At 41.0% G+C, this 12,014-nt stretch overlaps 1 protein-coding gene across 1 annotated transcript in view; it reads right to left on the minus strand.

The window, feature by feature from the left end:
- ZC3HAV1 (zinc finger CCCH-type containing, antiviral 1) overlaps positions 1-12,014 on the minus strand; it is a 52,364-nt gene continuing 40,350 nt past the window's right edge. Inside the window, exons 9-13 of the mRNA XM_006078765.4 lie at positions 9,378-9,480; positions 7,189-7,279; positions 5,505-5,635; positions 4,997-5,127; positions 1-3,059 (exon numbers count right to left, since the gene is read on the minus strand). Of these exons, the coding sequence (XP_006078827.3) occupies positions 2,788-3,059; positions 4,997-5,127; positions 5,505-5,635; positions 7,189-7,279; positions 9,378-9,480 (728 nt within the window). The 3' untranslated portion in view covers positions 1-2,787. The remainder of the gene's footprint in view (positions 3,060-4,996; positions 5,128-5,504; positions 5,636-7,188; positions 7,280-9,377; positions 9,481-12,014) is intronic.

Genomic DNA, 12,014 nt, shown 5'->3' on the forward strand with positions numbered 1-12,014 from the left:
TGAATTATAAGAAGTTGAACTTTATTCAACAAATTTTATCCAGTGTATCAAGCATTCAGCTGGGTATGCAGTGTGGCACAGTGAACAGGACAGGTTGACTCAGCTCTCATGGAGCTTACACTCTAATGCGAAAAGCGGACAACTTTAAGTCAGGTGCTAAAAATGATCAAAGCAAGATGCAAAGTGTTTTAAAAACCAGGGAGTTGGGAGGCAAGCATCCAATTTAATCTATAGGAGGACTCCTTATGGAGGCTAGTAAGCTAATCTAAAGATGCTAGATATTAACTGAGTGAGTCTCACTGTGGTCTTTTGGAAATTGATGACTTGTTGGTTTTGTAATAATTGAAGGCTTTTACTGGCATTGAGTGGATGCGGCTAGGGATAAGAGATGCCCCTATGGTGTATGGGTCAGTCCCATACAAAGAAGACTTATTCGGTACTCTATACGACTTTCTAAGGTCCTACTAGACACTTATATAGGACCAATAGCTCGCCTGAAAGGATATAATTCTTTTTTTCCTCTTAATCTGTCATTTGTCTTGTCCTGCTAAACTTATTTCAATTAAGATAATTTCGTTCTTCCCCTAACTACATACAGAAAAGGTATATGGTCTGTTGTAACTTACCCTAATACTGGTTCTCATTCTGGTGTCACCTATACTTCTAATCTTTCCAGTACTTCATTACAGGAAGTAGCCTCCGATCGACCCTTAAATCCAAACCTATTCATTATCAGTAAAAGTAAATATCTATTTCATGATGTCGTATAGCGTGGTCATGCTGGAGCATTTACATATTGATATTCATTTTATCATTATTACAAACTTCTTGCCTTCTGGTTCTCCATTATAATAGTTAGGGCAATAAATTGATTTCTTAAGGAAAAAATTCATGTAGATGGTAGTATTTGAATCATCTCAGGACAGCAAAGGGGATGTTATCATACAAATTATTTGCTCTGAAAATGGTGAATAGATCTGATAAGGTTTGTGGTTGCCATCATAATGGGGGTGGGGGAGAGGGCGCTACTGGCATTTAGTATGTGAGAGCCAAGTATGCTGACTATCTTGCAGTACACCGGACAGCTGCTCACAGTAAGGAATTACTCTGCACCCTATACGAATGTAGAATGTCTCACTAGACATTCGTGTATGACCTACAGCTCGCCTGCAAGAATATAGTACTTCCTCATTATCTCCATTTCGACAATCTGTAGATTTCCTTTTTTTTTTTAAGTTTTTTAACTTTTTTTGGTCTGGCCACGTGGAATATGGGATCTTGGTTCCCTGACCAGGGTTTGAACCCGTGCTCCCTGCAGTGGAAGCCTGAAGCCTTAACCTTTGGACTGCCAGGGAAGTAAGTCCCTGTTGGAGCCCTTTTAAGCCAGAGAGTTGTAGAGATCTTTGCACTGATGTAAAACCTAATATAAAATCAACTCTAATGCTAATTAATTTTTATAACATATCTGCTGGAAGTAATTATAACATGAAATGTTGGCGACTGGTATGGAATGTTGAAAATTGGAAGGAAAACCCTCATTCATAATAAGAAAGGCACTCTTGGTCCAGGCACCTCAGCTGCTCTAAAAACTGATTGTGCTACAATTCCACACAATCTGTTATATTTAGAAAAAGAAGCCCCTCGCAGGCGTGAGGCTTGTTTGCGGCACTGTTCCCTCCGTTCTGATTCTGTCTCCCTAGGAAACTAACCTCACCTCCTAAGGGGCCTGTGCTTCAGTTGAATGGCCCTAATTGCTTGGTGAGCTTCAACTAACATAGCGAACAACTACAACAGTACTCGGATTTATCAGTCGTGATTGTGTGAATCTGGTTACTGCAACTCGGTCCACTCAAATACCAGCACTTTATGTATGTCTGACCTGAAAAACAGCCTTCTCTGTAATCATATTAGTTAGAATATAAATGTCTTCTTTGCCCAAATGGGCAGTTAATTCCAGTTGGTTGCTGCGCTCTGAGCCATATTTAGCAGCTCTTTTTATTGCATTTCAGAAAGCGTCAACTTGGATGAATACCCTAAATAAACGTAGCGATAAAGAAATGCCCTCAAATCAGTGTCACCAGAGATAAGGTACAGTACTGCAGTTATGTCTTGTTAGCATTTAAATTGCCCTTACATTTCTGCCCCCCGCAACTATATTCCTATGTATTTTCCCCCAGCTTTCCACAATTTTCCAAGGCTGTACTGTCTTATGTCCTTATTTCAATAGGAATTTTTAGATTTCACTTAAATTTCCCAAATAAATTTTCTTTCAGTTTAACCAAAACAAAACCAAATCATGCAATCAATTAAGAGTAGTTGGGGGAGAAAGGTTGCAGCATTAACAGAAGTTTTAGAAGTAAGTCTTTACCAGTTACATCTAAGGTAATGAGTGATTCCCAAACTTATGACACATTTCAATCCTCTTCTTGGCTGTCAACCCCAAAAAAGTGTTTTAGTTGGAGTGGTGTGTAATCTGGACAGCGGAAATTTTTTTTAAGGCTGCATGGACTGTGCAGCATGCCAAATCTTAGTTCAGGGATCGAACCCATGACCCCTACACTGGGAGTGCGGAGTCTTAACCACTGGATCACTAGGGAAGTCCCCTGGACAGTGGAGTTGGTTAGCGCTTCCCAGATGATTCAAATGTGCAGCAAAGTTTGGGAACCACTAATCCAAGGCATTTATAGGAGAGAAAACGCAAGTTTATCTATTATCTTTGTGGAAGATCGGGTCCTGTAAGTGAACAAAATGGTTATGGCATCCTTTATGAGGCTGTAGCCATCATTTCTAACTAATCAAGCAGGGTTTCTCTGATCTCTCTGGTTCGGTATATTCAATCACATATTCTGGGTAAATCTGATCTTTCTGAAAGATGACAAAAACAGAGGGATTCAATCTTGTATCCACACAGCTGTCATACTGCGGAGGGGGCCTCTGGTAACTCATATGGCCTTCAATGAAATTTCCAACCAGGACTCGGGCTACAAACATCACGATGTTTCTGGAATCAAACGGGCAATTTTTATGGGAACTAAAGGCATCTTTTGTGAAGTAGTTTCCTAGAAATAATCAGAAGAAAAAGGTTAAGAATTATTATAAAAGAAAGTATGTAGTTATAAGATTATTTACACATAATCAGATGACAGGCATTGACCAAGTATATGTCAGCAATACCTTATTGATCCTAATAACTTTCCTTTGTGCTTAGGAAAATGTTTGTTATGCACGTACACTTGAATACAGTGTATAACCTGGCAGCATTAACAGAAGCATTTGTAACTCTGCAGAATTCACAGGTACAATGTTGAGCCACTGGGTAGAATGACCAACCATTGATATCATAGTAGTCCAGTTCATGCAAACAAGTTGAGTTGTAGCTAATAAACCAAAGATACGCCAACAAAGGCCATTTTATATTGTGCACATTTTAAGGAAGAAACATCATTTATTACTGTGGGAAGGTCTTGGGGAAAGGAAAAGGGAGAGATGAGAGATGTGACATGAGCCAACAGTTGACCCTGGCAGAGCTGGTCAGACACTCAATCTATCGTCCTCAACTACAAGACAGCCTCTGATAATCACTGATATCTCCACACTCACCAGAGCAACAACCATTTCCTGACAAATTCAAATTTCCTATTTTTATTTTTAGTATTGCCAAGGGAACGAAATAACCTCTTGACAAGGGTGAAAGAGAAGAGTGGAAAAGCTGGCTTAAAACTCAACATTCAAAAAACTAAGATCATGGCATCCAGTTCCATCACTTCATGGCAAATAGATGGGGAAAAAGAAACAGTAACAGATTTTATTTTCTTGGGCTCCAAAATCACTGTGGATGGTGACTGCAGCCATTAAATTAAAAGACACTTACTCCTTGGAAGAAAAGCTATAACAAACCTAGAAAGCACACTAAAAAGCAAAGATACCACTTTGCTGACAAAGGTCCATATAATCAAAACTATGGTTTTTCCAGTAGTCATGTATAGATGTGAGAGTTGGACCACAAAAAAGACTGAGCATTGAAGAATTGATGCTTTCCAATTGTGGTGCTGTAGAAAACTCTTGAGAGTCCCTTGGACTTGCAAGGAGATCAAACCAATCAATTCTAAAGGAAATTAACCCTGAATATTCATTGAAAGGACTGATGCTGAGGCTGAAGCTCTAATACTTTGGCCACCTGATGCAAAGATCTGACTCATTGGAAAAGGCCCTGATGCTGGGAAAGACTGAAGGTAGAAGAAGGGGGCAACAGAGGATGAGATGGTTGGATGACATCACTGACTCAATAGACATGAGTGTGAGCAGACTTCAGAAGATAGTGGAGGACAGAGGAGCCACAGGGTTGCAAAGAATCAGACATGACTTAACAACTGAACAACAGAAAATGTCTTTCTGCCCGTTGAAGGAAAGGAGTCTATATTGCAAAATCTGATATTCTGTGAAAAAACTAATTGATATTGATAAACTATTACTTGTTGCCTTAAGGTGAGTGATTCTTGGGTTTTTGTTTGGTGGGTTTCTGGATTTTGAGTTGCATGAAGGAATTTAGGAACAAAAAGAAAGCCGAAAAGATTTGGTGTGACCAGCATGGCCTGTGATGGGAAAAGACCTCATCTCCATCTTTGATTAGAATCCATCAGTGGAAAGAAAAGGGATGGACATAGGTCAGGAAGAGCCATGGCCAGAACTGAGTAGCAATGGTAGACAAAGTCATCAATAAGAGAGAAGATTTTGCAAGATATATGAGGTGCTCTGGTCTCCGCACCCCACCCTTCCCATAAAACACAGAAGACAGGAAGGAAGCAGGGCTAAAGTGCAGGAATCAAGTCCCACAGTGATTTCCCACTCTAATTTGGAAATTTCAGATTAACATGAGCTTAGTTTTTCTCCAGGAATGCAAAAGCCTGCAGGTACTGGTTAATACAAAATAATATATCTCATAATAGGAGAGTGTATAGTAGAGCCTACTTGTTCAGCTTCTCTATTCCATACAAACCTTTTCCATATTTGGTGTCATGACTTCCATGTAAGAGCCAGTCAAAATTATTCTTACAGATAGATGCCACATTGCTGCGTTCTGTTGCACAAAATAGGATTTGCTCTTCTCTCTTCATCTCGTTTTTCTTGCTAATACGGAAAACGTGAGACTTAACATGGAGAACATTCCTCACCCACTCCAGTTAATAATGTAAATCCCAACTAAAGTCTAATTATCTTAAAATTGTATTCCACCAGCTTTCAGAATGGAGCTACTAACATTAAGGCAACAGCTATAAAAAAAATAAATATATGAAAACTTTTAAATGATAGACACATGAAAGCATTTAATTGTAAAGCTAAAACTGAAACAGAGAAGTTTGAGCTTACACTATGAAAATACAACTAGAGATTGAAGAAACTGTTGACCACTAAAATAAAAAAGTGAATATAAATCTTCAAAGATAGGTCTTCACTAATCCTTTCAAACTTTATGTCAAGAGAAGCCTGTTATGGTGACCACCCACCTTTTAAAGGCCTCCAAGAGCTGTGCGTTCTGGACCTTCTTTATCTTTTCAATCTTGAAATTTCTCATGGAAGCTTTAAAATGATCACTCACTTTAGCATATTCTGGAGTATTGCTAGGGATTTCAAGCAACTGAAAGAAATTTAAAAATATGTAAATGTGAAGCAGGAAACATTTAAGGCATGATGGGGCTTCCCTTGTGGCTCAACTGGTAAAGAATCCGCCTGCAATGCGGGAGACCTGGGTTCGGTCCCTGGGTTGGGAAGATTCCCCTGGGGAAGGGAACGGCTCCCTACTCCAGTATTTTGGCCTGGAGAATTCCATGGACTGTATAGTCCATGGGGTCGCAAAGAGTCGGACACGACTGAGCAACTTTCACTTTCACTTCATGTCCCTATGTGGGCTTCCCAGGTGGCGCTAGTGGTAAAGAACCTGCCTGCCAACGCAGGAGATCCAAGAGACTGGGAGTTCGATCCCTGGGTCAGAAAGAGTCCCTGGAGGAAGGCATGGCAACCCATTCTAGTATTCTTGCCCAGAGAATCCCGTGGACACAGGACACTGGAGGGCTATCGTCTATAGAGTTACAAAGAATCGGACACGACTGAAGTGACTTAGCACAGCACATGTCCATATGTGTGGCCGTCTATGCCATGGAGTATCCTTGCCAGGCCTCTGACAGCAGGTAGGATAAACTGGCTTAGGGTTTCCACATCTGATAGTTCATTCCAGTGATGAACTAGATGGCCCGGAGCCCATCTGCTCAAGGCTAACAGAGCATTAGCCTGAAGGCAAACACTCCTCCCCGCCCCACACCCCCAGGTGTGTGATTCAGTGACCTGTGACTCACCAGTGACCTGGTGAGTTCTTTGCTTAAAGCCAATGCAGGGGCAGAGGCAATGGAGGTACCCAAGGAGCCCAAGCAGAGTTGCCTGCACCCAAACCTAGCCTCTGATGTGGCTAAATGATCCAGGAAGAACCTTGCCCTGGGACTTCCCTGGTGATCCTGTGGTTAACAATCCGCCTGCCAATGCAGGGGACATGGGTTCAATCCTTGGTCCAGGAAGATTCCACATGCTGCAGGGCAACATAGCCTGGCACCATAACTACTGAACTCGTGTGCTGAGGCCTGCATTCCCTGGAGCCCATGTTCTGCAACAGGAGAAGCCCACTGCAGTAAGAAGCTTGTGTACCACAACTAGAAATTAGCCCCTGCTTGCCACAACTAGAGAAAACTGACAACAAAGACCCAGCACAGCCAAAAATAAATAACTAAATAAAAATTTTAAAAAAAGAGTCGCCCCCAACCAGGTAAGCTGAGGCCCACTTTGAGTCCCATAGAAACCTGCTTTTAACTCCAATTAATGAACAAGTTGCTCTTACTGTGAGTTCCAGTTTGCTCATTTGTAAGGTAGAGAAACAAATATCTATTTTACAAGTTTGTCATGAGCATCTGTCCCAAGCAGATCGTGTGCGCCAGAACTCTGGAAACAGTGAGGTGCCCTTCTACTTTGGGAAAGTGGCACGTGACACAGTCACCATTTGGATGTTAGCCTTTGAATCTCGTTTCAAGAGTTTTGCAGAAATGATTCATTCACTCATTCATTCATTCAACTAAACACATTTGTAGCAAAGTACTTTGTTTCATCTTTAAATAATTCACCCAGTACAAAGTAAAAAGCAAGTACCTCAAAGCCATTCGAGACTGGGACGCTTGTGTCCGGTTGGGGAAGATATATCTTGATGAAAGGTTCTGATGAGGTCTGCCCCTGCTGAGGGCTGGAAACAAGAGAGAGAAAGAAATTCATCTGGCTCCCTGTTTGATACACCCAAGTGATTTTCTTTGCTTAACTTCAACTAAGCTGAGGTTCCTCTGGGAATTTTCTAAGTCCTAATGTGTTAGCATTAAGTAAGGCTAGGGGACTTCCCTGGTGGTCCAATGGTTAGGAATCCATGCTTCCAATACAAGGGGGACATGAGTTTGATCCCTGGTGGGAGAACTAAGATCCCATGTGCCTTGTGTTGTGTTAGTCACTCAGTCATGTCCAACTCTTTGCGACCCAATGGGCTGTAGCCCACCAGGCTCCTCGATCCATAGGATTCTCCAGGCATAGCCAAAAAGTAATATTAAAAAAAAGTAAGTTTGTCTTACAGCTTCTCTTCCAAATGATAAATATTTAAATACTTTAGTGGTATAGGGAAAAGAATCCTGCCTTTCCTGTATGAACTGTATTTCAGGAAGAGTAACCATACATTTGAGGGTTCTCCACCCTCAAATAAAGAACGCCTAACATGTACATCAGAGAAGGCAATGGCAACCCACTCCAGTACTCTTGCCTGGAAAATCCCTTGGACAGAGGAGCCTGGTGGGCTGCAGTCCATGGGGTCGCTAAGAGTCGGATACGACTGAGCGACTTCACTTTCAATTTTCACTTTCATGCATTGGAGGAAGAAATGGCAGCCCACTCCAGTGTTCTTGCCTGGAGAATCCCAGGGACAGGGGAGCCTGGTGGGCTGCCGTCTCTGGGGTCACACAGAGTCAGACATGACTGAAGCGACTTAGCAGCAACATGTACATAGGGGTTTATCACATAATTTTCTTTAAGTTTGATATTTTCCATTATGAGAACATTACATTTTAAAAAATGCTTTAAGGAAAAAACTCTTTAAAAACCTCCTTTCATAAAATGAAAATTCTTTTGGAATGAAAGAAGCTGGCCCCAGTTTATATGTTAAGCTCTGATTTTCATACTGTACTAGTATAGCACAAAACATTCAATATGTTGTAAGGAGCTCATCAAAAATGCTATCGTTCACTTCTCTTCAGATTGTTCAGAGTAGCACTCACAGCCTTTATTCTATCCTAAAGCCATGTGTCTCCTCTGGGTTTGTCATAGCAGGATTTAAGCTCAGTTCAGTTCAGTCAATCAGTTGTGTCTGACTCTTTGTGACCCCATGGACTGCAGCACGCCAGGCTGCCCGGTCCATCACCAACTCCCAAAGCTTGCTCAAACTCACATCCATGGAGTTGGTGATGCCATCAACCATCTCATCCTCTGTCGTCCCCTTCTCCTCCTGCCTTCTATCTTTCCCAGCATCTCGGTCTTTTCCAATGAATCAGTTCTTCACATCAGGTGGCAAAAGTATTGGATTCAAGCTACTTCTTTCCACAAACACCCACAAACAGTTTTCTCAGTTCATTTTATTTTATATTTATTTGGATGCACCAAATAGTCGCGGCATGCAGGATCTTCAGCTGTGGCATGTGGGATCTTGTCCCCGGACCAGGGATCAAACCGAGGTCCCTGCAGTGGGAGCATGAAGTCCTAGCCACTGGACCACCAGAGAAGTCCCAGCAATGTAGTTTTGACTGGGTTTCTATGAGCAGACATAGCTGTCACACTGAATCCCTTAGCAAAATTTCCTTTAAAAATCCATTTTCATCAACTTTATCTTTCCTCAAAGGCTTTACCAGGCAGCTGCTACATCCCTTTTTTCTCTCCATTTCTCCCTCAAACTCCCACCCCCTGTAAATCCATTCCACAAAACTAAAGATACTCAGAAGAACCCAGAACAGAACAAAAACCCAGTAACTGTGCATCTGATTCTTTCCTAGGCACAGCCAGCCATTCTCAGCTGAAGAAACTGAGCCCAGAGTAAGAGGTCTGCTCAAAGTCCCCCATGAATCTGAGGAAAAGACAAAGTTCCTACTCTAGAATGTTTTTAGTCACACTGTACTACTTGGTCAGTACCTTACTCATAGTTAAAGCAAAAGGAAATTGCAGTGTTATGTGAGCATGAACATTTCAGAAAACAGGGTCCAGATTCATGAGTGACTTGAACATCGCAACGTGTGCCAGCAAGCACAGACACTCACTCTTGTCTGCGTTTCACCTGCTCCACATCCCAGTAAGACACAAATGTCGGCCTTCTGATGACATCCTTTTGGGTCTTGGAAGCTATATTTGTCTGAATCATCCCTTCAGACGGAAAAACAAAGAGAGAACACAAATCATGAATTGGTCCTAGGAAATGATTTATCTTTATTTTTCAGAGACTACTAACATAGCTAGTATTCATGACTCAACTATACATGCATGAATCGAGAAAATCCTTTCAGAGGGAAACCGCTCATGATAAAAATGAATATCCTTCACTGGCCTTAGTATAAGATCCAGAAAACAAAGAGGTAAATGGGCAAATTGCAGTTAATCAAATCTTTCAATCAAAGTCAGGTGGGAAAGGGGACTAGGGCAGCCAGATTACGTCACCCATGACCACTGGCCTCAACCAGTCATCAGTGATAATGAGTTGGAACATGGTAGGTATATTTTGAAAATATTTTCCTACCTCAAATGTGAAATGTTAGTTTTAATTCACACATGTTGTACACCTGGGTCTATGCTGCAGCATGAGTTCTTTAAAAAGTAAATCATCATACGTTGTGAATAAAAGCATAAAATGGCACAACCACTTTGGAAAAAATTTGGAAGCTTCTTATCAAGTTTAACATACACTACCTATACAATCCAACAAATCCACTCCTTAGTATTTATCCAAGAGAAATCTACATCCACACAAAGATTTGCATTTCAATGTGCCTAGTAGCATTATTATAATAAGCAAAATGTGAAAACAATCCAAATATCCATCACCAAGTGAATGGTTAAACAAACCATGGTATATCCATGCAATGGAATACTACTCAGCAATGAAAAAGGACCGCTTTACATGCAATAATATAGATGAGTGAAAAACAGTATTCTGAGAGGAGTCAACCATATGAAGAGTACACACCACAAAGTTCTATTATATGAAGTTCTAGAATAGATTAAACTAAATTATAGTGACAGAAAGTAAATTGGCTGCAGAGGGGAGACTGACCACAAAGGAACATGAAAAAACTTTCTGGATTGATGGGAATGTTCTAGATCTTGATTAGGATAGCAGCTGCATGCATTTGTCAGTGCTCATCCAACTAGACACTTAAAATGGATATACCTGATGGTAGCAATTATGCCTCACCATAGGTTTACATCCACATCAACAAAACAAACAACAAGGAAAAGAGCAATCAGATCCTGCCACAACTCTGCTCAAAACCTTCTGGACGTTTCCAGCTTGTAAAATATTTAAGTTTCAATGTCTACTCTCAGCTCTTACACACTTCCCTGCCACATGCATGGGCTGCCCACTCCCTTCCAAAGTGTCCTCCTCAGATAAAAGCAGGCACCCTCCCACGAGCCCTCCATTCTCTTGCAGATTCATCACATTGCTTCATCTTTCCTGTAGCTGTTATTCTTTTCTGAAGGTGCCTGGTTTGCCAGCATTCAGATTAGTGCCTGGCAACAGAGCTCAAATACTAGTTTAATGAACAAGAGCATATTAGAAATAGAAAGGAAATAGTCTGGAATGCTGAAAACTTCTCTGGACTGGCTTCTATGAACCAAGGGAACAAATATATGGGATTAAAATTTCTCCAGATTCAGGAACAAGATATATTGGTTTTCATCTCTCTGCCACTTTTTTTTTAAACAGTCTGAACAATAGAATACCACTGCAAAAAAAATGTTTTAATTTAAGTCCATTTTTAATTTGACGACCCAACAGAAGAAATTTTTACTTTCGTCCATTGCTTTCTAGTCTTGGTCCATATGCACACATTGCTGCACTTACCACACACATTAAATTTTTTAAAAAATTCATTCCTGAAAAAAATATTTATCTCTGTTTTAATTACAGAAACATAAACTTGGGGTTTGGCCTTCTTCACTTAACAATATCAAATTTTGTTTTTACAGCACAGTTTTCACAATCATAATTTTTAGCAACTACCTAATACCCCACTGAAATGTAATACTTTTATGTGTTCAGTCACAATCCTACTGGTACACAGGCTATTCCTATTCGTTAGTACTATAAGGAGGCTTTAATAAAGACCTTTATTTCTATAGCTTATTTTTTTTCTTGTGAATTATTTCCTTAGAAAGATTCCTGAGAATATAAAAGTAAGCATATTTTAATATCTCTTGATATGTACTGCCAGGATGCTTTCCACAGTAGTAAGTATAATGCTCCCTCAAAGCTATGTGACTTGGTGTCTTCCCTAACGGTCCAGTGGTTAAGACCCTGCACTTCCAATGTGTGGGGCACAAGTTCAATCCCTAACTGGGGAGCTAAGCTCCCACATCCCACATGGCACAGTGAAAAAAAAGAAAAAGAACGAAAAGTTATGTGACTTAACACAGTAACTGGTACAGGGTCCAAATCTTGGGTACCACCTGGGAATGTCAAGGAGCTGAAAAAGTCTCTATCATCTCTTTCAAAGCATCTATGAGGATAGTCCTGAAAGGGCACGTATCTGACCATATACGGGGCTGGAGGGGGTGCGGAGGTGGGGAGCGGGATTTGGGGGCAGGGGGACACAGAAGCAGCCCATGGGATACTACATTCAGAGGGAGAACAGTTTCTGCCGTGGTTTCTTACTAAACACAACAGGCAGACAGGCAGAAGG

Source organism: Bubalus bubalis, chromosome 8 (assembly GCF_019923935.1).
Source record: "Bubalus bubalis isolate 160015118507 breed Murrah chromosome 8, NDDB_SH_1, whole genome shotgun sequence".
NCBI lineage: Eukaryota > Metazoa > Chordata > Mammalia > Artiodactyla > Bovidae > Bubalus > Bubalus bubalis.